Source organism: Myotis nattereri, assembly GCF_964212035.1.
Source record: "Myotis nattereri genome assembly, chromosome: X".
Lineage (NCBI taxonomy): Eukaryota > Metazoa > Chordata > Mammalia > Chiroptera > Vespertilionidae > Myotis > Myotis nattereri.
In genome coordinates, this window is record NC_138078.1 from 45211170 (window position 1) to 45237869 (window position 26700).

General features: G+C 40.3%; 1 protein-coding gene across 1 annotated transcript in view; it reads left to right on the forward strand.

Annotated features, from left to right (window-relative positions):
- NEXMIF (neurite extension and migration factor) overlaps positions 1–26464 on the forward strand; it is a 536136-nt gene extending 509672 nt beyond the window's left edge. Inside the window, exons 3-5 of the mRNA XM_081080800.1 lie at positions 19828–19953; positions 20628–25002; positions 25605–26464. Coding sequence (XP_080936926.1) covers positions 19875–19953; positions 20628–25002; positions 25605–25698 — 4548 coding nt within the window. The 5' untranslated portion in view covers positions 19828–19874 and the 3' untranslated portion in view covers positions 25699–26464. The remainder of the gene's footprint in view (positions 1–19827; positions 19954–20627; positions 25003–25604) is intronic.
- Positions 26465–26700: the final 236 nt, after the last annotated feature.

The window sequence follows — 26700 nt, forward strand, 5'->3', positions numbered from 1 at the left end:
CACTGAAGAGCTCTGACACTAAGATGTGTGGTTGTTGTGGGTTGGTGGGAACCAGGCTCGCTCAGAGTCAGTGTTGTCAGTGCTCAATGTGGCCTCGTACACGCCCTTAGAATCAGGGACCCTGCCTGCACCGTGCTGAAACAGAGACCCCCCTGAAGCGTGTTGAAAACCAGAGCCCCCTAGCGTGCGCCAGGAGTCAGAGTTCCCCAAGAATCCGGTATCAGAGTCTCTGTTGCTTCGCGTGACCTTGCCTTGAGAGTCAGGGTCCGTGTGTGCCCTTGCACCAGGAATTGGAGTCACTAGCTCTTAGTATGAAAGCACAGGAAATCAGGATCTCAGGCGCAGGTGATAAGAAACACAGTCAAGTCACTGGTGCTTGGTGCTGCCTCCTGCCCAGAGAATCAGGGTCCCTGGGCCTGTGATATGCGGGACAAATTCCCGGTGTTCGCGTGATTGTTCCCAGCCCAGGGCTCAGAAGCTGGCAGTGTGCATAGGATCAGTTTCTGGCGTTCGCGTGTTTGCTCCCAGCCCAGGACTCCTGAACCCGGCCCTACGGGGGATCAGTTCCAAGGTGCTCGTGCACTTCCAGGCTAAAGTTCCTGGAGCGCTGAGGCCCCGGCAAGTGGTGGGTCTATCAGTTAGTTTCTCTGGTGCTGCCCGCAAGCCTGCGGGAAGGGAGCATGGGCTCTGTTACTCATGGATCTGCCCTGGGGATTTCTGAACTTTTGGTGTCCGCAGGTCTGTAGCTGCGGTCACAGGTCTCTGTCCCCAGTGGCTGCAGTGTCCTGGTATGCATCTGAGATCAGATTGGGTGGTGCTGAGGCCAGTATCCTAGTCTCAAGCAGCTCTGTTCCCCAAGATGTTGTGGTCGCAGTGCCTGTGCTGGCCTCCCAGGAGTGTCCGCGCAGGGAGCAGGACTCTGCCGCCTAAGACTGCCCAGTTTAGCAGCCCCTTAGAAGACCTGCAGAATCTAACTGTCCCTAGCTCATACACACACACCACACACGTCCACACACTCCTCTAACACTTCCTTGTTCTCTCACACTCTCTCCCTCCCTACCTTCCTGCTGGTCGCCATTTTGAGAGTCTTGAAGAGACTGTCTTGACTCCATTGTATGTTCTTGCCTCCTTTGTCAAATATTAATTCAGTGTAATGACTTGGGATGATTTATGTAGTCTCTGTTCTATTCTATTGATCTATATGTCTGTTCTTGTGCTAGTACCAGGCTACTTTGATTACAGTGACTTTGTAGTAAAACTAGATATATGGTATTGTGATTCCTCCAACGTTGTTGTTCTTTCTCAAGATTACTGTGGCAATTAGAGTTTTGTTTTTTGTTTTGTTTTGTTTTGTTGTTGTTGTTCCATATGAATTTTTGGAGTATTTGTTCAATATCTGTGAAATATGCAGTTGGTATTTTAATAGGAATTGCATTGAATCTGTAGATTGCTTTGCTTAATATGGATATTTTAAATATGTTAATTTTACCAACCCATGAACACAGTATATTATTCCACTTGTTTATATCTTCTTCTATCTCTTTTTCCAATGTCCTGTGGATTTCCAAGTACAAGCCTTTCACCTCCTTGGTTAAGTTTATTCCTAAATATCTTAATTTTTTTTGCAATTGGAAATGGGGTTGTTTGTTTAGTTTCTCTTTCTGAGAATTCATTATTGGTGTATAAAAAATCCATCAATTTTGGGGTGTTAATTCATATCCTGCTACACTGCCAAACTCATTTATTAAATCTAGTAGCTTTTTGGTGGAGTCTTTAAGGTTTTCTATGTACAATATCATGTCATCTGGGGAAAATGACAGTTTTACTTTCTTTTTTTCCCATTTGGATGCCTTTTATTTCTTATTCTTGTCTGATCACTGTGGCTAGGATTTCCAGTACTATGATGAATAAGAGTGGTGAAAGTGGACATCCCTGTCTTGTTCCTGTTCTTAGGGGAAAAGTTTTTACTTTTTGCTCATTGAGTATGAGCTTCGCTATAGGTTTGTCATATATGGCCTTTATTATGTTGAGATATGATCCCTCTATTCCCACTTTCCTGACAGTTTTATCAAAAATGGGTGTTAGATTTTGTCAAATGCCTATTCTGTGTCAATTGATATGATAATGAGATTTTTGTGTTTCAATTTGTTTATATGATGTATAACATTTATTGATTTGCAAATATTGTATCAGCCTTGCTTCCCTGGAATAAATCCCACTTGGTCATGTTGTATGATCTTTATAATATACTACTGGATCCGATTTGCTAATATTTTGTTGAGGTTTTTAGCATCTATATTCATCAGGGATATTGATCTGTAATTGTCTTCCTTTTGTAGTGTCTTTATCTGGTTTTGGAATTAGGGTAAAGCTGTCTTCAATAAAAGAGCTTGGAAGTGTTTCTTCCTCTTCGATTTTTTGGAGTAGTTTGAGGAGGTTAGGTGTTAGTTCTTCTTTGAAAGTTTGCTAAAACTCCCTATGAAGCCATTGGGACCAGGGCTTTTGTTTGCTCTGAGTTATTTTATTACTACTTTTATTTTCTTAGTTGTTATTTGCCTATTCAGGTTTTCTGCTTCTTTCCTAATTCAGTTTTCAGAGATTGAATTTTTCTAGGAATTTGTCCATTTCATCCACATATGCAGCTTGTTGGCATATAGTTTTTCATACTATCTATCCTATCTAATAATAGACAAACATGGTAATTGACCATACCTTCACTATACCTCCCATTGGCTAATCAGTGTGATATGCAAATTAACTTCCAACTAAGATGGCGGCTAATTTTCATAATGCAGGCAGGGTGGGCCAGTGCGAGCTGCTATCCGGGTCCCCGTGTGCCGCCTAAGCCCCGCCCCCAGCCGGGACCCCCTTGTGCAGCACTGGGCAGCAGGGCTTGGTGGCACGAACATGCTGCCTAAGCCCGACCCCCCAGCCGGGACCCCTGGGTGGATGGGACCCCTGTCTGTGGCCCTGGGTGGTGGGGCTTGGCAGCGCGATTGGTCCAAGGAAGCCCTATTATCACAGGAATCCTGCTGCAACAGGATTCTAGTCTATATATAAAAGCCTGAGAGACCATTAAGACCGAACAACTGGAACGACCGGTCGACCAGTTGCTATGATGCACACTGACCACTGGGGGTCAGGCGCTTAATGCAAGAGCTGCCCCCTGGTGATCAGTGTGCTCCCACAGCCAACCTCCCATGGCCCCTCCCCCAAGCTGGCCCCCTGATTGGCCCAGTTTGGGGGGCCAGCCAGCCAAACTCCCATAGCCCTCACCCCTGCTGGCCGCCCCCTCGATAGGCCCCAATTGGGGAGCTGGCTGGCCAACCTCCCAGGGTCCCTCCCCCCATCTGGCCAGCCCCCCAATAGGGCTCAATTACCTGCCAGGCAGAGGGACCCCACCCATGCACAAATTTGTGCACCAAGTCTCTAGTTTTCTTATAATCCCTTGTATTTCTGTGGTATCACTTGTTACCTCTCCGCTTTCATTTCTGATTTTATTTATTTGGGTCCTCCCTCCTTTTTGTTTTTTTGGTGAGTCTGGCTAATGGTTCATTAATCTTGTTTATCTTTTCAAAAAAAAAATAGCTCTTGGTTTCATTGATTTTTGTATTTTTTTTGTTAGTTTCTTTGTCATTTGTTTCTGCTCTAATCTTTATTATCTCCTTCTTTCTACTTACTCTGGGCTTTTCTTGTAGTACTCTTTTTTTCTGGATCAGATGGATTTAATGGATACATACAGAACATTTTATCACAAAGCAGCAGAATATACATTCTTCTCAAGTGCCCATGCAACACTTTCAAAGACAGACCACAAGTTAGGACACAAAACAAGTCTCTACAAATTCAAGAAGTTTGAAATCACACCAAGCATCTTCTCAGATCACAATGGTATGACACTAGAAATTAATTACAATAAAAAACATCTGAAAATCATTCAAACACATGGAGGCTAAATAGCATATTATTAAACAATGAATGGGTTAACAGTGAGATCAGGGAAGAAATAAAAAATTACCTGGAATCAAATGAAAATAAACACACAACCCAAAATCTTTGGGATACAGTGAAAGCAGTCCTGAGAGGAAAGTTCACAGTACAACAGGCCAATTTCACAAAAGAAGAAAAAAAAAAAACATCTAACGCTATATATAAAATAGCTAGAAAAGGAACAACAGACAAAGCCCAGAGTAAGTAAAAGGAAGGAAATAATAAAGATCAGAGTGAAAATAAATGACATTGAGATTAAAAAAATAATACAAAAGATTAATGAAACTAAGAGCTGATTCTTTGAAAAGATAAATACGGTTGACAAACCTTTAACTAGACTCATCAAGAAAAAAAGAGAGAGGGCCAAAATAAATCCAAATGAAATAGAATAGTTGACATTGCATAAATACAAAGAATTATAAGAAAATACTACAGCTATATGCCAACAAATTGGATAACCTGGGTGAAATAAGTAAATTCCCAGAAACATACAATCCTACAAAACTGAATTAGGAAGAATCAGAAAACCTGAAGAGACCAATGACAACTAATGAAATTGAAGCAGTAGTTAAAACAAATAAACAAACAAAAAACCTCTCAGCAAACAAAAGTTCTGGACCAGATGGCTTTATAGGCGAGTTCTACCAAACATTCAAAAACCAATACCTATCCCTTTCAAACTTTTCCAAAAAATTTCAAGGGAGATACTCAAGCTCATCTTATGAGGCCAGCATTATCTTAATTCCAAAACTAAATAAAGACACTACAAAGAAATAAAATTATAGGCCAATAATCCTGATGAACACAGATGCCTTTAAGTTGTAGGGCTAAATAGTTTATTATTAATTTTCTTGTTTGTTTTTTTTTAGATAGGCCTGTAGTGCCATGAACTTCCCTCTCAGGACTGGTTTTGCTGTGTCCCAGATGTTATATTCATTTTCATTTATTTCCTGGAAGATTTTTATTTCTTTCTTGATTTCATTGGAAACCCATCCATTGTTTAATCACATGCTATTTAGCTTCCATGTGTTTGAATTTTTTTGAGTGGTTTTACTGTAGCTGATTTCTAATTTCATCCCACTGTGACGTAAGAAGATGTTTGATATGCTTTAAATCTGTTTAAACTTGTAGAGACTTGTTTTGTGTCTTAACATGTGGTCTATCTTTGTGAATAATCCATGTGCACTTGACAAGAATGTATATTCTGCAGCTTTAGGGTCAAATGTTCTATAAATATCAATTAAATATATCTGTTCCAGTGTGTCATTTAGTCATGTTTCTTGTCTGGAAGATCTATCCAGTGAAGTCGGCGGGTTGTTAAAAGTCCCCTACTATGACCGTATTGCTGTTGATCTGTCCTTTAAAGTCCTCTAGAATATATATATTTTTTAAATTCTTTATTGTTGAAAGTATTACATATGTCTCTTTTTTCCCCCATTGACCTCTTCCTGCCTGCTCCTGCCCCCAGGACATGCCCTCACCCCTCTAGTGTCTGTGTCCATTGGTTATGCTTACTAATATATCCATGCATACAAGTCCTTTGGTTGATCTCTTTCCCCACCCCCTTCCCTGACTTCCCTCTAAGGTTTGATGATCTGTCTGATGCTTCTATGTCTCCATACCTATTTTTGTTCATCAGTTTATGCTGTTCATTATATTCCACAAATGAGTGAGATCATATGATAGTTATCTTTCTCTGTCTGGCTTATTTTGCTTAGCAAAATGCTCTCCAGGTCCACCCATGCTGTTGCAAATGGTAAGAGGGCCTTCTTTTTTACAGCAGCATAGTATTCCACTGTGTATATGTACCACCATTTTTTAATCCACTCATCTGCTGATGGGCACTTAGACTGTTTCCAAATCTTAGCTATTGTAAAAGTTGGGCTGCTATGAATACAGGGGTGCATGTATTCTTTCTGATTGGTGCTTCTGATTTCTTGGGATATATTCCTAGAAGTGGGATTACTGGGTCAAATGGAAGTTCCATTTTTAATTTTTTGAGGGAATGCCATACTGTTTTCCACAGTGGCTGCACCAGTCTGCATTCCCACCAGCAGTGTACAATGGTTCCTTTTTCTCCACATCCTCACCAGCACTTGTCGTTTGTTGGCTTTAATTTTGGCATTTTAATTATGATGTGTCTGGGTGTGGGCCTGTTTGGGTTATTCTTTATTGGAACACTCTGAGCCTCCTAGACTTGTGTGACTTTTTCCTTCACCAGGCTAGGGAAGTTTTCTGCCATTATTTCTCCAAACACATTCTTTATCCCTTGTTTACTTTCTTCTCCTTTGGCCTACCTACTATGTGAATATTGTTACGTTTCATGTTGTCCCACAGTTCTCTTAAATTTTCCTCTTGTTTTTTAATTGTTTTTTTTTTCTTTTTGGTTCTCTGATTGAGTGAATTTTTTCTACCCTGCCTTCTAATTTACTAATCCTACCCTTGGCTTCCTCTAATGTGCTGTGTGTTCCTTCCACAGTGTTCTTTATTAGTTCTATGTCAGTCTTCATATTTGCTATGTCTTTTCTCATGCTCTTGAGCATCTTTGTCATCATTATTCTGAACTCTATGTCTGATAAATTTTTTATATCCATTTTCTTTAGCTCTTACTCTGAATAATTCTCTTGTTCTTTCATTTGGGAGTTGTTTTATGGCTGCCTGTTTGGGTTTGTGACTATGTATTAGGTAGATCTGCTACGCCTCCCAATCTCCAGTGCAAGGACAGTGTCACATGCTGTTTATGACTGGCCCTGAGTACACTGTTTGGAGCTATCAGCATTCCAAATCTTGTGGCTCCTTCTGATGGGGCTGGGTGCCTTTGGAATGGACCAAGATGTGCACCAAGGTCTACTTTTCCTAGCCCTGGGCCCTTAGATCAGGCAGACTCAAAGGCTCCAGAGACCTGCCTCTGCCTGCAGTGTGATTGTATTCAGTCTTCCTGATTAGCCTCAGGCTATCAACCAGAGTTGGGCAAGAGGTTTTCCAACAGGGTAGTGCAATTGCTTCTCCCTGCAGCTGATTGATATTCTCAGTCACTTAATGGGCCTCAGAGATTCCACAGGGTAGGGCAAGGGGTTTTTCAGTAGGTAAGGCTACTGCCTTCCCCCCAGGCAAAACCACCTGAATAGCCAAGGTCCACCAGTCAAATATGTCCTCTGCAGCAGGAGGAAATGACTCAGCACAAGAAACCGGGGTGTCTGTCTTCTAAGGTCTATGCCCAGAGCCCCCAACCTTGGCTTCTTCTCAGACAGCTCTAGTCCACTCTGCCCTCTGTCTTCATAACTCAAGGTGAGTGGCTGCACACAAAATTTTGTGTTGGCCCTTTAAGAGGGTGCCTGCATTTTCAACCATCTCTCCCTCGCAGACAGAAATCCTGCTGTTCTTTCCAGCCAGATGTTATGTGGACACCTTTCTGAGTTCTAGTGCTCTGGGTTGGGGAGCCCAGCTTGGGGTTTAGACTTTAGAGTTCTCAGTGGGAACCCCCCAGGGCTGATATATCCCTCCAGAACTTCAGCTGCTGTCTGTGGGTGCCTGGCCAGCCCTTTCATGCCTATACACTTCCTACCAGTCTCTATGCATTCTCCACTTTCCATCCCTGGTTATTATGATTCTCTCCAGCTAGTCCTCAGTTGATTATTCAGGATGGGATTGTTTGTTTGTTTATATTTTAATTGTAACTCCAGTTTGGTCCTGGGAGCATCATTGTAGCTTCTACTTACTCCACCACCATTTTGGAATTCTGAATGTAATAACATTTTAAAACTACAATTAACAGGACAGATTAGTAGTAAGAGAGAGGTTAGAAACCATATGGGAAAAGTCAAAAGATAATTCAGCCTACAGTTATTGTACTCAACCATTAAATGTAACTTAGTTCTACCTGGAAACAAAAGCACTCTGTGATTAGAATACAGTCCTTTTTTAAACTTATTCTTACAAGGTACCATGATACTATAGCACAGTCCTTCCAAGTACTCACCATCTTGAATACATCAATGGGTGTTCCAGGTTGTTCTCTCTATGCTTAATGTGCCATTATACTGCCCATATGGGTCTGGTAACAAGAAGAAAGAGACTCCTTTTGGAAAGAAATACCCCCATTCTTTACCTGAAAAACAGTGATTGGACTTTTCTAATACTTGTTCCTTGTACTTGAAAAAAATCAGGCTGGAGAAGTCCCCAAAATAAAAGTATTTTGTAAAGGCAAAGGAATTCAGATATGCCAGTAAAGTTGAGCTACTTATGGTCCACAATTTTAAAAATTAAGGCTAGAAGTTGGCTATTCCTGACTTGAGCTCATGAGTGCCTCTGCTTGTTTCTTTCTACCCCTTATTTATGTTTTATGGAATAGTTGCCTTTCTAGCATTTTTATAGTGCTTTAACATAGACATTGCATTTTTGCATACTTTCTCATTGGTTTATGGTCTTATGCACTTGATCTTTTTGGAAGTCTCTTTACGGTGGTGTCACAAAGGATGGTACAGTTCAGAATGGTGGGGGAAGGGAGGAAAGAAGAGGAAGTGAGAACCAAATGTTGAGCCACTGAATTCCATGAGACACAAATGCAGCCACGTTATAGCTGCTGCCCAAGAACCTGTTAGCATGCACGCACACACACACCATTTTAAACTGATAGCTGTCAAAAATGAAAGCAGGTGGAACATACAGAACCTTGACACCAACAGCAGTACCCCATTTTCTGTTTCTGACAGGAACTGGGTAAGAAAGTACAATAATCATAGGAATAGAGGAAGGGACATAATATGGAAAAGAGTAAGGAATTCCCTCAAGTGTATATCTTAGGTTCATCTCAGTATCACACAAAAGTTAAATCAGAACTCTTCATATATGTGATTTCTTCCTTGTACATGTAACTTCAATTTTTAATGAAAAAAAGATTATATGGCTCAAAAATGAATTACATGAATTTTAGCTAAAAGCTAGAAAGCCTTTAGATATAATTGACTTCAATTCTCCTATTGCATAGCAAATAAAACTTGGGACCAGAGAGGGAAGGAGCTTTTCTAAGGACACCCATCTAGTTAGTGGCTGTACTCTGTCCTTTATATACTGTCATTTCTTCTATATGATTTTATGTGCATCTTTTGAGTTTTGGAATCTTTATAATGAGAGATGAAATAGATTCATAGCATACTTTTGAGAGATATAAAATTATTTGGTTTTACTGTGATATCTCTTTTGATGTCTCTCTGACCCTTAATATTTTAAAAATTATATGGCTCCTCATTTAAGCATGTTTTCTGTACTTTAAAGCACCATACCACAATATTGCTAACCTAGTATCTTAAAATCCTGGTAGGTATTAGAAAATGGAATTAGCCAAGCAGCATTATGGATAAAAAAATTGTGTTCTCTTACTATTGCTGATTCCATTATCCACCATACTGACTGCAGTTGAACTGGGAAAAATCAGACTAGACAAAACTTGGCTAAGCTTGCCTGGAAACCTTCTGTGAATCTGTTTGCTGCAGCAGCCCCATCTGCTTGCTCCATTTAAGCTCTAATATATCCTGTAGATTCCCCATCTATGACAGCTTACTGGTCTGTTGCCTCCTTACAAGAATGACAGCTTAAGCTTCATTATCCATGTTGGACCAAAAATCGGGCTTATTACTCACCTTGCTTTAATCTCATGAAGATCCTGGCACCTGTATTACTGAGGCTACTCTGGCTTGGAATCCAACCACCTTAAATGCTCCTTTCATAACAATCTATTAAATCCCTGATCCTTATGCTGACTCCTGTTCCATTACCTGGCATATCTAAATTATTTTCCAAGTCTATAGAGCACACCTCTACAGTTTTCTTTAAATCTAGCATCTTTTTATTTCTATTTGCTCCTCCCTCATCTTGACTCCTCACATCTGAGCATTGTCTCCTAACCTGTTTCTCCACCTCTGATTCTTTCATTCTCACTGGTCCGAATGTTCTAATCATAGCATTCATCTGATCAAAACCCTTCAGTGTCTTTCTGAATTAAGATTTGGGTGACCTCCACAGTATAGCTCTTACCTTTTTAGTCATATCTTCTTGTGTGTACCTGATATTTTAGCCAAACACCTACTGTTCCCTGAATTCTCCTCCATATTATCTTACCATTCAACATCATTGTCTAATCCACTTTTACAGAGTACATATCATGTTTTAAGCACTCTGTGAGGCAGGCCTTGTGGAGATGAATAATGCTATGCTTTTTGAAGTCATCAGATATAAAGAAGTAATGTTTATATAAGGTGATAAACACAGAGGAGTTCAAAGTTCTTTGGAAACACAGAGACGGGAAGAAACTAATTTTGTTTGAGGTGGGGAGAATCAAGGAAGGTGTTGATGAAAAATTGAGGGAATAGGAGGAAGAAGTGAAAGCGGGGGGAAGAAAAGAATAGGGTGAAGAGATGACGTTGGGGAAGGCATTCTAGGCAGAAAGAATATCAAGTGCAATATGCCTAAAAGCAAAAAAATAAAAAAATGTTCTAGCACATTAGGGGAAGAAACAAGGTTAGAATATTTGGTAGTATGGGGAGGCAAACAGAATAAAAGAAAAAAAAGAGAGAATACAACTTGAGAGGTTGAAAATTGATTGAGAAGGGTGTTACATGCAAGGAAAAACAGAAATGTTTAAAACAAGTTGTCAGGCTTATGATTCTGTAGCAGTTGTTTAGAGAATAGACTGGTGTGGGGAGAGACTTATGGCATCTCTTGAAGTTCCTTTAGTCTGGAATGCCTTTCTTTCCTCTATACTTCCCCATACCCACCTCCTGAAATACCAACCTTTAAGGTTATCTCTAATGTTGCTGCTACTAAAGAGTGTCCCAAAATTCAAACAAGAAGTAATTTTGGTAGAAAACACAGGTTTACAATTAAAAATTATAAATTTTTATTGATTTAAAAAGTATACAGTATAAGGTTATGTATGGAATAGCATATTGGGTAAATGGATTATCATGTCACCATAGCGAGCACCATTAACTGTTATTGCCTAAGCAGCCGCATTTTCAAAAAAGAATGGTCCAATGATGCCTCCAGCCCAAAATCCACACCAAACAGTGACAAGTTGTGGATGCATTTGTTTCTCAACAATCACTCGTGGCTGAGGCTCATTTTCATCTTGATGGCTTGGTTAATCGACAAAATTGTCACATTTGGGGTTCAGAAAATCCACGAGTGATTGTTGAGAAACAAATGCATCCACAACGTGTCACTGTTTGGTGCAGATTTTGGGCTGGAGGCATCATCGGACCATTCTTCTTCGAAAATGTGGCTGCTCAGGCAATAACAGTTAATGGTGCTCGCTATGGTGACATGATAATCCATTTACCCAATATGCTATTCCATACATAACCTTATACTGTATACTTTTTAAATCAATAAAAATTTTACAATTTTTAATTGTAAACCTGTGTTTTCTATCAAAATTACTTCTTGCGTGAATTTTGGGACACCCTTTATTGGTGGAGATTTCCTGGAAGTTTTAGGATATCTTCCCTTTAATTTTCCTGATCTCCCTCTTTTCTAAAAGTGGAATAATTTCTCTTCATTTTGGAACTCCCATAGAAACGTTTTGCCTCTCTTTCATTTTATTATGCATTTGGTAGAATTTGTCTATGACTTGCTTCTCCCAATATATTCTAAGCACCTTGAGAACATGGATCTAGTCTCATTCATCTGTCTTTGCCACTCCAGTGGCTGGTATTAATGTGATACAAGTGGAACATAGTTCATCATTGAATTAATTTAAACTGGTATCCCAGAGATCAGCTCTATTCAAATCTCAAAGACTATGTCGACACAGATCCACAGGCAGAAAAATGATTTATTTTTACTCCTTGCTTTTTTTTTTCTGTTGATAAAGGGCAAGAGCAGCCCCCAACACAAATGTTGGTGTGGGTCATCTACACTCTGAAAACTGATGCTTACAAGTCCTTGGGGAAAAGCATAGCAGCATACTGGGGCAGGAGCTATTAGTGTCCAACCAAGAGTGAGGACAGGTAGAAAGCGTTGCTTTTCTGGTTTAACTGAGCATTTCTTGGCTTCAAAATACCCATCTCCATAATAATGTTATTTCAATGCCATTATACTGCATAATTTACCATGATCAGCAAAGCAATTTGTTGTACATTATTCAAAAACTGCTAATCAATTTTAGCTCACAATAGATTTTAAAACCCCCACAAAAGTTATCCTAAAATGCTGATAGGTGGGGGGAAGCTAAAGCAAACCCAGAGCAGGACTTGCTTTTTTAAAAAAACACATTTTTATTGATTTCACAAAAGAAGGGAGAGGGCCAGAGAGATAGAAACATCAATGATGAGAGAGAATTATTTATCAGATGCCTTCTGCATGCCCCACACTGGGGATTGAGCCCACAACTGGGGCATATGCTCTGACCAGGAATTGAACCATGACCTCCTAATATATAGGTCAACGCTCAACCACTGAGCCATACCAGCCGGACTGGTTTTGTATTGTAACTATACAAAATTATAATCCCTCTCCCAAATTATTTTAAAACTAGGGGCCCAGTGCACGAAGATTCATGCACAGGGGGAGGGGGAGTGTTGGGGTGGGGGTTTTTCAGCCCGACCTGCACCCTCTCTAATCTGGGAGCCCTCAGGGGAGCCTTCTCCAATCCTGGAGTTTCTGTCTGTCTTTGCAATCATATGAGTGAATTGTCTGAAACCCCCAACCCAGTTTGGTTTGTTGCTCACAGAATAATAGAGGCTTTTTTTTTCTTTGCTCCATTGGTGGAGATTTCCTGGAAGTTTCAGGATATCTTCCCTTTAATTTTTCCTAGATACTCTGATTTTACTTATGTCTCTCACCTTTGCTTTCCCTCCATCCCCCACCACAACAATAACTTGCTCCAGACTCACTTTGCTCTAGTGTCTAGGAGATCCATCTGCTACCAGAACTATGATTCCCAGCATTCCTGGTGCTCCCCGCATGCTGGGCTTCCACTTCTGGTCCTGGGGCTGCCATCAGAACTACTATTCTAAGAATTCCTGGTGCTCCCCGCGCTGGGAGAGACCGAGGGAGCCACGTCCCCCCAAGCTGCTGGCTCTCCAGCTTCTGCTCTCCCGGCCCCGGTGTATGCAAATTAACCCACCATCTTTGTCAGGTTATTTTGCATATTCACTCCTGATTGGCTGGTGGACATAGTGAAGGGACAGTCAATTTACAAGTTTCTATTTTATTATATAGGATAGCTAAGGTATAAATATATGAAAATGCAGAAAAATATATACTTTTAGATTATCTCACTTACAGCTGAGATTTGAAAAGTCATAGGAAAGAACTAAAGGATTACCTTCTAAATTGGTAAAACAAGGGCCCAAATAACTGATCAGATCAAGTTAACATCTATGATACTCAGTTTTCCCTTTGGAAAAAAATGGGAATCTAGTAGAGCCAACCACACACGGTAATTATAAGTATGAAATGATTTTTTTAATTAAATCTTTATTGTTCAGATTATTACATTTGTTCCTCTTTTTTCCCCTATAACTCCTCTCCTCCCAGTTCCCGCCCCACCCTCCGCCCTCACTCCCCACCCAGTGTTCTCATCCACAGGTGCACGATTTTTGTCCAGTCTCTTCCCGCACCTCCCACACCCCTTTAACCCCCAAGAATAGTCAGTCCATTCCCTTTCTATGTCCCTGATTCTATAATAATCACCAGTTCATTCTGTACAACATATTATTTATTCACTTGATTCTTATATTCACTTGTTGATAGATGCATATTTGTTGTTCATAATTTGTATCTGTACCTTTTTCTTCTTCTTCCTCTTCTTAAAGGATACCTTTCAGCATTTCATATAATACTGGTTTGGTGGTGATGAACTCCTTTAGCTTTTCCTTATCTGTGAAGCTCTTTATCTGACCTTCAATTCTGAATGACAGCTTTTCTGGATAAAGTAGTCTTGGTTGTAGGTGCTTGGTATTCATCACTTTGAATATTTCTTGCCTCTCCCTTCTGGCCTGCAAAGTTTCTGTTGAGAAATCAGTTGGCAGTCGTATGGGTATTCCCTTGTAGGTAACTGACTTTTTTTCTCTTGCTGCTTTTAAGATTCTCTCTTTGTCTTTTGCTCTTGGGATTTTAATTATGATGTGTCTTGGTGTGGTCCTCTTTGGATTCCTTTTGTTTGGGGTTCTCTGTGCTTACTGGACCTATAAGTCTATTTCTTTAACCAGTTGGGGGAAGTTTTCTGTCATTTCTTCAAATAGGTTTTCAATATCTTGCTCTCTCTCTTCTTCTGGCACCCCTATAATTCGGATGTTGGTACGCTTGAAGCTGTCCCAGAGGCTCCTTACACTATCTTCGTATTTTTGGATTCTTTTTTCATTTTTCTTTTCCGGTTGGGTGTTTTTTGCTTCTTCGCATTTCAAATCTTTGACTTGATTCTTGTGCTCCTTTGGTCTGCTGTTGGGAGTCTGTATAATATTCTTTATTTCAGTCAGTGTATGCTTAATTTCTAGTTGGTCCTTTATCACAACCTCAAGGGTCTCATTAGATTTCTTGTAGATCTCATTAAGTTTATCGGCAGTTTCTAGAAAATTATTGAAAGACCTTAAAAGTGCGGTTTTGAGCTCTATATATTCCATTTCTGTCATGTTTCTTTGTCTCCGCATTTTTTATGCTTTCTTGGTGCACCCCCTAGTGGTCTTTGTGCGCAGTCTTGTTGTAGTTAAGCCTTGATTGTTGTATGTAATACTGGGTGGGATTTGACCTCCAGGCCAACTGGCTGTGAGAATCAGCTGTGTCCGAAGTGAGAGAACTTCTGTCCTCTAAGGAAGTGCTAATCTAGCCTTTGCCTAGGGCTATCCGGCAAATGCCTCTGTGCAGGGCTTGGGCAAGGCTGGTCCCAGGGGGATCTACAGGGTGGGCAGAGTGAGCAGTTATGGCTGCTCTCAGTCCCGTCCCAGGGGCTCCGCTTCTCAGAGTCCCAGCAACTGCTGCAAACCTCGGAGAGAAAGCTGCCTTCGAGTTCCGACCGAAGCCAGACAGTCCTGCTTCTCCCGTTTGAGTCTGGGTCCCTAGAGACTCGCCCGGATCTGGAGCTCAGAGTCTGAGACTCCCTCCCAATTGAAAAACGACAACCACGCCCTCAGCCACCAGCCTGCTCCACGCACACCTCCGCAACTTAGTATTTGACTTCAGCACTGTGCCTCCTCTGAGTCTTAGTATGCTATTCTCTTTCCTCCTAGTTGTAGAACTTCCACTCAGCCAGCCTTCCTGTGGTTCTGGATGATGTCCATTCTGTCTTTTAGTTGTATTTTTGTTTTTGGGGTGTTTTTTTGGTGTTTTTTTTTTAAATTAAATCTTTATTGTTCAGATTATTACATTTGTTCCTCTTCCCCCCCCCCCATAACTCCCCTCCTTCCAGTTCCCACCCCACCCTCTGCCCTCACTCCCCACCCACTCTCCTCATCCATAGGTGCACGATTTTTGTCCAGTCTCTTCCCGCACCTCCCACACCCCTTTAACCCCCAAGAATAGTCTGTCCATTCCCTTTCTATGTCCCTGATTCTATTATAATCAACAGTTCATTCTGTTCATCAGATTATTTATTCACTTGATTCTTAGATTCACTTGTTGATAGATGCATATTTGTTGTTCATAATTTGTATCTTTACCTTTTTCTTCTTCTTCCTCTTCTTAAAGGATACCTTTCAGCATTTCATATAATGCTGGTTTGGTGGTGATGAACTCCTTTAGCTTTTCCTTATCTGTGAAGCTCTTTATCTGACCTTCTATTCTGAATGATAGCTTTGCTGCATAAAGTAATCTTGGTTGTAGGTTCTTGGATTCATCACTTTGAATATTTCTTGCCTCTCCCTTCTGGCCTGCAAAGTTTTTGTTGAGAAATCCTCTGACAATCGTATGGGTATTCCCTTGTAGGTAACTGAGTTTCTTTCTCTTGCTGCTTTTAAGATTCTCTCTTTGTCTTTTGCTCTTGGGATTTTAATTATGATGTGTCTTGGTGTGGTCCTCTTTGGATTCCTTTTGTTTGGGGTTCTCTGCGCTTCCTGGACCTTTAAGTCTATTTCTTTCACCAGGTAGGGGAAGTTTTCTGTCATTTCTTCAAATAGGTTTTCAATATCTTGCTCGCTCTCTTCTTCTGGCACCCCTATTATTTGGATGTTGGTACGCTTGAAGCTGTCCCAGAGGCTCCTTACACTATCTTCGTATTTTCAGATTCTTTTTTCATTTTGCTTTTCTGGTTGGGTGTTTTTTGCTTCTTCGCATTTCAAATCTTTGACTTGATTCTTGTGCTCCTTTGGTCTGCTGTTGGGAGTCTGTATAGTATTCCTTATTTCAGTCAGTGTATGCTTAATTTCTAGTTGGTTCTTTGTCATAACATCGAGGGTCTCATTAGATTTCTTGTAGATCTCATTAAGTTTATCGGTGGCTTCTAGACAATTCTTGAGAGACCTTAAAAGTGTGGTTCTGAACTCTATATCTTCCACTGACAATTTTGTCCTGTTTCTTTGTCTCCGCATTTTGTTATGCTTGCTTGGTGCACCCCCTAGTGGTCTTTGTGCATACTCTTGTTGTAGTTAAGCCTTGATTGTTGTAGTTAATACTGGGGGGATTTCACCTCCAGGCCAACTGTCTGTGAGAGTCAGCTTTGTCTGCAGTGGGAAAACTTCTGTGCTCTGGGGAGGTGCTAATCTAACATTTGCCTGAGGCTATCCGGCAAATGGCTCTGTGCAGGGCTTGGGCGGGGCAGGGCGGGTTGCAGAGGATCAACAGGGTGGGCAGAGCGAGCAGTTATGGCTGCTCTCAGTCCCGTCCCCAGAGGCTCTGCCTCTCAGAGTCCCAGCAACCACTGCAAACCTCGGAGAGAAAGTTGCCCTCGCGTTCCGACCGATTCCAGATAGTCCCGCTTCTCCCGCTTGAGTCTGGGTCCCTAGAGACTCGCCCAGAACTGGAACCCAGGGCCCAAGCCTCCCTCCTGATTGAAAACGACAACCGCACCCTCAGCCACCAGCCCGCTCCACGCACCTCCACACCTTTGTATTTTCCGCACTGCGCCTCCTCTGAGTCTCGGTATGCTGTTCTCTTTCCTTCTAGTTGAAGAATTTCCCCTCAGCCAGCTTTCTTGTGGTTCTGGGTGATGTCCATTCCGTCTTTTAGTTGTATTTTTGAAGTGGTTGTGCGAGGCAGCATTCTCCAGTGTTTACCTATGCCACTATCTTGGTTCTCCTAATTGTATTTTTGAAGTGGTTGTTCAAGGCAGCAAACTCCGGCATTAACCTATGCCACCATCTTGGTTTCCAAGTATGAAATGATTTAACTTTTGCAATTGTACCCAGCCTATCACCTAGTGTGTGTATTCATTCCCTTTTTCACCCCTTTCCAACACAAGCTCCCATACCCTTCTGCATCTCTTCTTTATCTCTTGCTAAAGAAGATCAGATAGCTGGGACAGGAGCTATTAGCACCTCTTCTTTATCTCTTCCTTCTATTACCAATCCTGTAAGATTCCCTTTATTTCAAAGCCATAAATCCTGAGTGCTTGATTAGATTTTCTATTAAAGGAAATGTATGTTCTTATGGTAATAACATCCCAGAGTAAAGTTATAGTAGCACTAACATACCCTGACATCGTGTCTTTATCCTATTTTACACGATTGGATAATTCTTGATACTTATATGGTATATATTAATTAAAATATATATATTAATTTCTACTAAAAATCAATATTTGTCTGAGGCAGCTGTTGTTTATTTCATTCTCTGAAAGGAGCTGGAAATATAGATCAGTAATGTGGAAATTTATATTTCTGCAGGCTTTTTTGGGCCAGGGGTTGTAAATGCTAAGAATTATAGAGAAAGCACGTTGTGTTTCAAGAAAAAAATACCTAGTCTTTTTGGTCAGGAGACTTGGGTTCCTTTCATAGATTGTTATTTTGTCACATTATTTTTGTTTGTTTGTTTGTTTCTCTGTGCCTTGATCTTCCTGTTGATAACAAATGGGCTTCCTTGCAGTTAACTTTATACTGAAGGGACAAGAAGACACTAAATTATTGAATTCTACAAATAATTTCCCCTTATCAACTCTACCAAAATAGAATTAGTGGAGAGGTTAAAGTGGAGTAAAATGAAACCTGAAGTTCTATTGAGTTTCTTAAAAAGAAAGATGCACAGAGCAATCCATCATGGCAGTATGATTCCATCTGATCCATAGGGTCCTCTCAGAAGCAGAGGATCAGCTATCTGATCTGATCGTTTAGTTCTGCCACAAATGAACCCTTCTTGCCAAGGGAAGGGGACTTTAACATTGCTATAATTTCTTTCTACCTTTAGAAGTCTCCAGTTCTTCTTTCTGTGTAAATACAAATAAGCATCTCTTTCTCTCTTTCCCTGACACCTGTGGTTTATTGGTTACTCTCAAGTCAGATCTTGTATAAAATGAGAAAAAAAATTGCAAGTATGATATGTGAATGTTAGGGGAAATTCCGGATCATCTAACATTTTTTTTTAAACTGGATGATTGCCTAATATAGACTTCTTATTTTACAGATAAGGAAATAGGCCTCGATAGGTAAAATATCACATAGATTGAACCATGTAAAACTAAATATGCTTACTGCTTTCTGTTCCCTCAATGCTGGACTACCTTTTATAGTATATGAATGCATTAGGATAAGTGAGTATACAATTGAGGTTCTTGTAATAGCTGCTTGACCATCAGTGGTATGTTCTCCTTAATGCAGAAATTAATACTTAGCTGAGGAAAAGGTCTAGGAAAAGGGGGATCTAAAGAATAGGGATTTATAGATGTTGTAAGAGAACACAGTAGACACTTCATCTAGGATAACCTTGACTCCTGTCATTTTGCATATACCTACCACACAGGTATATGAGCAGGAGATAAGGGGCTATCAAGACGTGTTCTATGACCTAAAATATTAGATGATGCTGAGACTTTTTCATAAATTTCAGATATTCTTTGTGGTCACATCTTAAAATCTTTATGTGGGCTTAGTTGATACTTGTTAACCCCAGAGATAAGGCTATGAAAGTCAAGAAACCAAAGAATTATCTACCTCTTTCATCCTTAGCTGTCAAATTTTAAGGCAGAGAGAGAAAATATCTGAGTGTGATGTATATGTGTGTGTGTATATGCAGATTGGCTTGTTTTTGAAGAGCTTCAGATCATCTTAAGTAGAAATGAGGCAAACAGAATTAAGCCAATCTCCACAAGAACACACACCTTGACTCCAGGTTACTCTGGACTCCACTTTGCATCCTTCCTAATTGGATGGCCATGAATAAGTGAAATGTATTACTATTTAGAAGAAGGTGTAAGTTTGCCACTTCTTCAGATTTCACTTTTTAAAAATCTGGTGGCTTAGAAGGGATAGAAAGATCTAGGACAGTGATGCCGAACCTTTTGAGCTCAGTGTGTCAGCATTTTGAAAAACCCTAACTTAACTCTGGTGCCGTGTCACATAGAAATTTTTTGATATTTGCAACCATAGTAAAACAACGGCTTATATTTTGATATTTATTTTATATATTTAAATGCCATTTAACAAAGAAAAGTCAACCAAAAAAATGAGTTTGCATGTCACCTCTGACACGTGTGTCATAGGTTCGCCATCACTGATCTAGGATGTATGACTGCAGTATAAGTTTCCAAATTGACTTATATGGTAGATATACACTATAAAACAATAACAATAGCAATAATGAAGCCACTCTGGAAACAGGTAAAATCCAGTGAGACTTTTAAGACCTCTTTATCTGAAATAACCTTGAAACAGAGAAAAACAAGTTTAATGACTAATATATATTTGAAATGTGCAGGTTGGACAGCATTTGGACTTGGAATGAAACACTAAGAGGTTACATTCATGGATAACCAACAAGATAAGGCTGTTGTTGCCTCAGCCAATGGAGAAAACACTCTGAATAATGGGGTCAAAGAAAATGGTAAGGGAATTTAATTATAATACATAATCTCTCCCAGTAGTCCTTTGTTATTATTTTGCTATCGATAATCCTTGGACAGGTTAAGTTTAGAATGCCCCTGATATTGATGTTAATCCTAAATTTTATTCCACCAAATCTCTAACTGGGCTAGAAGGGTCTCTGAGACATATATAATCCAATCCCTTTGCTCTTCCAAATCATTTCTCTCAAATGAATACTTAAGTCCCTCAAAATCCCTAGTGAATTAGAAATATGCTCTGATGTGAGGCTTGGAACATCCAGATTCAGTATGAGCTTCCAGAACAGAGGTCTGAAGAGTAAGACTGAGCCTCATGGCTTAAAACCATGAATATCCCACCTGAGCATTTTGTTACCCTGAAATCCTTGACTTTCCAATTAATTGAGCAGTCAGCCTACTCCTTTTCTACTTCTGAGGAAAGTCTCTGAAGGAAAAGCTGAATCTAAAGAAATAATGTATTTCACTCACATGAATATTCAATATAAAATCAGGGTTGGTCTTTAACTTGTAATTTCTTATTCTAAAGCTAAAGAAACTGAAGCTGAGTTTATATATTAAGATCAAGTACCAGAAACTGACCAAGGGAAGGAGAATTAATGAGTTTGGTCTAAAACCTTTAATTTTATTCCTGTCATTTTTTTTCCCTTGTCTCTAGACTCAGAGAACCAGGATATGGCAATGAAGTCATTTGCAGCTCTAGAGGCTGCTGCACCTGTACAGCCTATACCCATGGTTCAAAAAGAGACCCTGATGTATCCCAGGGGTCTCTTGCCTCTGCCCTCCAAGAAACCCTGTATGCAGAGTCCTCCCTCTCCTTTGGACCTGATTGAAGCACCTGAGCATGCTGCTAATAGTGCTTCTGTGAATGCCATCTCCCTTACATCTGGTGTTGGAAAAGGCCTAAACACATGGTCACTGCCCAATGAGTGTGAGAAAGCTTCATTTGCCATAATGGAGCCTGCAGGCTTGTCAGCTCTGAATGGGGACTGCCTCATGCAGCCAAGCCGGACTTGCTTGGGCTGCTTCATGGAATCTAAGGATACAGTAGATCCTGAGCCAGGGATCAGTCTAAAAGTTGGTGATCTAAATAGGGATTATGAAACTTGTGCAGTCTCTGATATAGGGATTCAGTGTATTAATGCTGGAGAAAATATGAAATACGGAGAGCAGCTGCTCTCAGACCAGCTTCTCGGCTTCCCCCTACACAAATCAAGGGCAGGAGATAGACGAGAAGCTGAGAAACCTGACATCGACTTGGAGGATCCAGCTCAGAAAAGTTATTATGAGGCATTACTGTTAGATAAGTGCAACACGGAAGAAGCTTTGCTGGCAAATTCCAATCAAGATTGGGGTTACTTTGAGACTTTTATTAGTGAGAGTAAGATTGAACTTCTTGACCTATGTTCTAAGAATGAGCTGTCTGTCAACCTATTCTCTGAAGAAGATGTGGATAACTACATGTTTGATGATGATGAGTCAACACTGGGCAGTGATGTCTGCTCCTTGAAAATTCGATATGAGTCCTTCCAGGACAATGTCCGAGACAAGACTACCCTTCTGATGCAGGAGGATGCACAATTCAACTTTTTCCCCAGTGTATTTACTACCTGCTCCAAGCGAGAGTGTAAAAGTGGGGCCCTGAAGCAGAACAGCGATCTTTCCCAATTCAAGGTCCCTGATGTGAGCATCATCTGGGGAGAGGAAGATAAAAATCTAGACAAAAAGAAAGGCAAAGGAGAAGGGCAGGAAAATAAAGATGTAGAGAAAAATGATGGAAAGGAAAATGGAGAAAAATCTGCCTTAAATAAACCATGCAGTGGGACTGAGGAAGGGCAATTTAAGAATCCAAAACAAGGCCATCTTGCCAATTCCTTGGAGTCATCAGGGAATTTCAGTGATGACAGTTCCTTCATTGAAGTCTCTTATGATGCCATGGGAGAGATCAAAGACTGTAGCCGCTATATGGCTCGGGATAATAATTCTGGTGGCTCCTCCACCCAGCAGAACTATGGGCTGCGAGTAAAGAGAAAAGTCAGGTACAGTGAAGATTATCTATATGATGTTGACTCACTAGAGGGTGAAAAAGTAAATGAGAGGAAGGAATGGATTCCAGGTGGTTCCAAAGAAGAAGATGATGATGAATGGTGTCCCAAGAAGAGAAGAAAAGTAACCCGGAAAGAGCCCCCTGTTATTATCAAATACATCATCATCAATCGCTTTAAAGGTGAGAAGAACATGCTAGTGAAGTTGGGTAGGGTGGATGCTAGTGAGACAACAGTGAATTTGAGTGAGCATCAGCTAAACAAATATGCCAAGCTGGCGCCCTTGAAGGGCTTCTGGCAGAAGAAGAAGAAGCAGAGAAACAGCAGCACAGACTCCAACAAGACACACTTATGCCCAAAGCAAATCTTTGAATCGGGTAGCTTTGAGGTGTCATTCCTGCCACCTGCTCGCAAACGAAAATGTAAACTTGGAAACAGGCACAGAATTCAAAGATTCCCATCCATGGAAACTTCAGCAAGTGCTAAGCAAATTTCATTCTACAGTGATCAGAGGCAAGCTATTAGTCTTAAAGAAGATGGAAGCCTGAAAGATGCACAGAAATCACCCCCTCTGGCTGCTCCCAGCTGTGCAAATGGATCACATTTAAATAACATCACAAGCCCTGACTCAATGAAATTCAAAGCCCAAGATGCAGAATTTAAGGGGCCAGAGAGGAAAGTGCTCAACAAAATCAAATTTAAAAGTGAAGCCAAATTAAAATCTAAGAAAATCAAAGCTGGGCAAGAAAGCAAGCCAGTTGTTCAAATGAGTCCACTTTTGGAAGACAGATCCTCCAAGACTAATTTAAATAATGAAGCTATTCCTGGGACCTCAAACAGTTCCCATCTATCTGAATTTCGTGAGGCAAAGGCCGCTAAAAATTCTACTTTCCTACCAACAACCTGCTCTTCTGAAATGCCTCTATCATCTGCTAATGTTACTACCAATATACCTGTTATCCCTGGAGGGTATCTACAGACATTGTTAGATGCTTCTGACTTGTCAAATAATAGTGCTATCTCATACTTCACTCACCATTCCTCAGAACAAAATGAAGGCAGCCTCACTCATACAGAAAAATCATTTGTACCTCTCCAACCTGACCAGGACTGTGCGCTTTCCTCACCTTCTGAGTCTGAGCTACAGCAGTCATCCCAAAACTTCAAAATAGAATCAAGCAACTATGGAAATATGTGGCCCAACAAGCCTACTTCTGGTCCCCAGGAATTCATAGCTGAAGTCTCAAGAGAGACAGCCCCAACCCAATCCAGTGAATTTGGAGTCTCCCAGGTAGTGTCCATGGAAAATAACCTCACAGCTGCGACATACAATCCAATCTGCCTCAATAGCGGTGGTGGTGGTTGCAACAAGGTCCTATATACCTCTGTGCAAGACACCCATCTTCCATCTGATGAGTCTTATCAATTATGTCACTTTAATAATGGCGAGATCTGCTTTCCTTTCCATCAAGACCCAGTCAATATAGATGATGGTAGACTATTTAGCTTTGATTCCATGGCCCCACTCTCTGTCAATTCAAGCAATTATTGCTCCTTACGCTTGAAGTCCTGTGAAAAGGATGCTGATGAGGATATAACTGATAACTTCCTGGCCCATTGTAGCCCCAAGCTGGTGATCCAGCAGAGCATTGATGAAATAGCACCACTAAAGGAATCCACTGATCTCCTGGATATCTCCAACTTCACTCCTGACAAATTCCGCCACTCTTCCCTCTCAGAGATGTCCCCACCAGACACCCCCAGTATTTCCCCTCAAATTACCAGATGTGACAGTACAAAGACGCTAGGAACACTGAAGGGATTCCAAGAGGGTGTCCCAGGATCACTGAGCAATATGGACAAGATCAAGTGGGACTGTACTACCCTTCCACAGCAAGTCCAAGTGGAGGATGGATTTTCTTTAAATAGTCATCAGTTTCAGTTCCATATGTTCAATGATGATGATTCTGTCAGCCTGCTCCAAAAAAACCCTTGCTTATCAACATTTGATGATCCATCTGATAAAATGAATGCCAACAACAAAGTGTTGAAATCAAGAAAGAAAAGTTTTCCCAACAAGAGTGGGTCTGTGAACCAAAGCTCTTCTCAGAAAAATACCAGGAAAAAATCCCCCAAAACCACCACCAAAGGGATTGAAAAGCCATCTGGTAAAACCTTCCGCCAGGTCCCTAAGTCAATAAAGAAAGGGAAATACATAGCTGCAATCAATGGAGAGAAAATGCAAATTGGCATTGGCCATGAGAGAGGTCAAATCAATAGCCTATGCTCCACAGGGAAGACACTAACCGAATGTATCCAACATAGTGGTCTTGGGGCCTCTATGAAGATGCCAAATCAGAAGGGACTTTCTGGAGGTTGGGCTTTGGGTAAAGACAGCAGCCCAGGCTGGAGCAACATGAGCATGGGCACCAACACCAACAGCCTCCTAGATGATGACCAGCGGGAGTTTCAGGAGCCTTCTTATATCTTGTCCAACATTGCCTCTGGTATGGCAGATGTGCAGAGATTCATGATGGCCTCCATAGAGCCCCTGTGGGAGCCCACACAGCACCATGGGGACCCCAACATATTCTATTCCCCTGAGTCCAATAGTCTAAAATTAAAAACCCTCAAAATATTGGCTGGAACACCACAGGAATCTAAGAAAAAAGTCAACAGTGGGTCACCAGGAGCCACTAAGAATCACAGGTCTATAAAGGGTGTGAGTAAAAGCAATGGGAAAGCAGCAGTAGGTGATCCTGGTGGTGCACACATGCCTGGTTATAATGAGGACTCTCAGTCTGCCTTCTTTGATAAAAAGTGTAATAACCTGAGTACTTTCGGTAATAATGGACCAACACACAAAAAGTTATATCGTCACAAATCCAGCACCAAGGCCCTGAGAGATGAGAAGTGTAAAGGAAAGCGTGTGGAGCGAGAACTGGTCCAAAAGGATGAGGCTGGGACAGCTTCTTTTGAAAAACTGAGGTAATACTGCACAAAATGGCTGAGATGATGCACCCTTAGCTTTCCTACTACCTGCAAAGCCTACCGTCTATCATTTTTCCCCTCTTGAAAGCAAAAGTTTGCATGAAAGAAACTGCCCATTTCCCTTCTCTTTCAAAGTAAAAAGGAAAAATAAAAGTGCATGAAAATCCCTATACTTTTAAACCACCCAAAATATTGGGCTATTTGGTTGTGGCTTAGCTAGGTATAAGCTCTAACAAGGCTACTTTTTCTGCTATCCAATATTAGCTTTTAGTTATTGACAAAATAGAACTAAAAATATGCTCTTGAATGATTTGGGGAAGGGAAGGGCTTTGCAGAAAGAAAAATTTTCAACAACAGAATTGAAATGTTATACAGTCAAAAATCCAAGATTATTTAAGCAAAAAAAAAAAAGTAATTTGGAAAGCAAAATGTAATCGCGCAGCAATTAAGAGTGTTTTCTAGTGGCCCCTGCTATTTCTATCTTTTTCTGCATCATACGATATTTAGTATGATGTAAACAAATTAAGATTTTGTGACCCCTTTGTGGGACATACTCTAAAACTGACTAAGATGGCATAAATTGTTTGGTTTTTCTGCAGGGATTCCGACTACAATCTCCTAAAAGCAGAAACAGCATTTTGGGTTTTGCCTGTATTTGAAGAAGAGGCTCACATTTTCCAGAAAGACATTTGATGTTTCTATTTTATTTCTTTAAAAATATACCTTGTGGTATGTATGTTGACGTGTAAGTGCTTAAAGAAAAGAATTTTAAAGTGTGAGAATAAGTCTTTGAAAGCAAACTTTAATCTGATATTCTTTGTAAAAGACTTTAAAAGTCACACAGTTGCACAAGAAGTTTATGCACTATTAACCCAAGGGGGGAAAAGGCAAACATTGTGCCAAACTACAAACAAGTGACTCTATTGTATATATTTTTACTTCTGTCAACATTTGGTTGTGAGTATTTGGGGAGCTTATCCCTGTTGATTTACTAGAAATATCCCAGTGATTCTTGCTATTAACCACCCCACTTATGTGGATAGCACCTATAGATCACAGTGGAAACATATGTTGTGCTACACAATTTACCAAAACTTAAAAATGCTGTTTGAGATGTGCCAAATTTTCTTACCTCATCTCATAGATTCACCCCACAGTTTAAATATCATTAATGGATTTTTAAGTATATTATATATGTGCGTACATACATTATTTAAAATTTTCATACTCTACTGTACTATGTGGAAACATGAAGAATTAAGCATGGCACAATAAAGGTTTGTTTATTCCATTTTTGGAGGGTTAAAATGTCGGAAAAGTCTGGAAGTGATAACAGCTAAGTCCATCAGGGACCCAAGTATATACATTTACAGAATGTTTTATAAGGAAACTTTAAAGTTTGTTTTCTAAAAGCAAAATCTGTAGCTGAAAATTATTTAAAGTGCAAAGTTATATTGCTCATACTTTATATCTCAGTTTTATATATTTTATAATAGTCTGGGATAAATTATAAAATAGCTATAAATCAACACTAATGGTAAATTAAGTACATAGATTGTTTTTATTTAAATAGTTTCCTACATGTTTTATTCCAGTTTTGTCAAAAGTGCACTAATATCATGGCTTTAGTTGTTCTCTGAGTGCTTAATCTTGCAATGCCAATGTCATTTAAAGAAAACATTAAGACATCTCAGT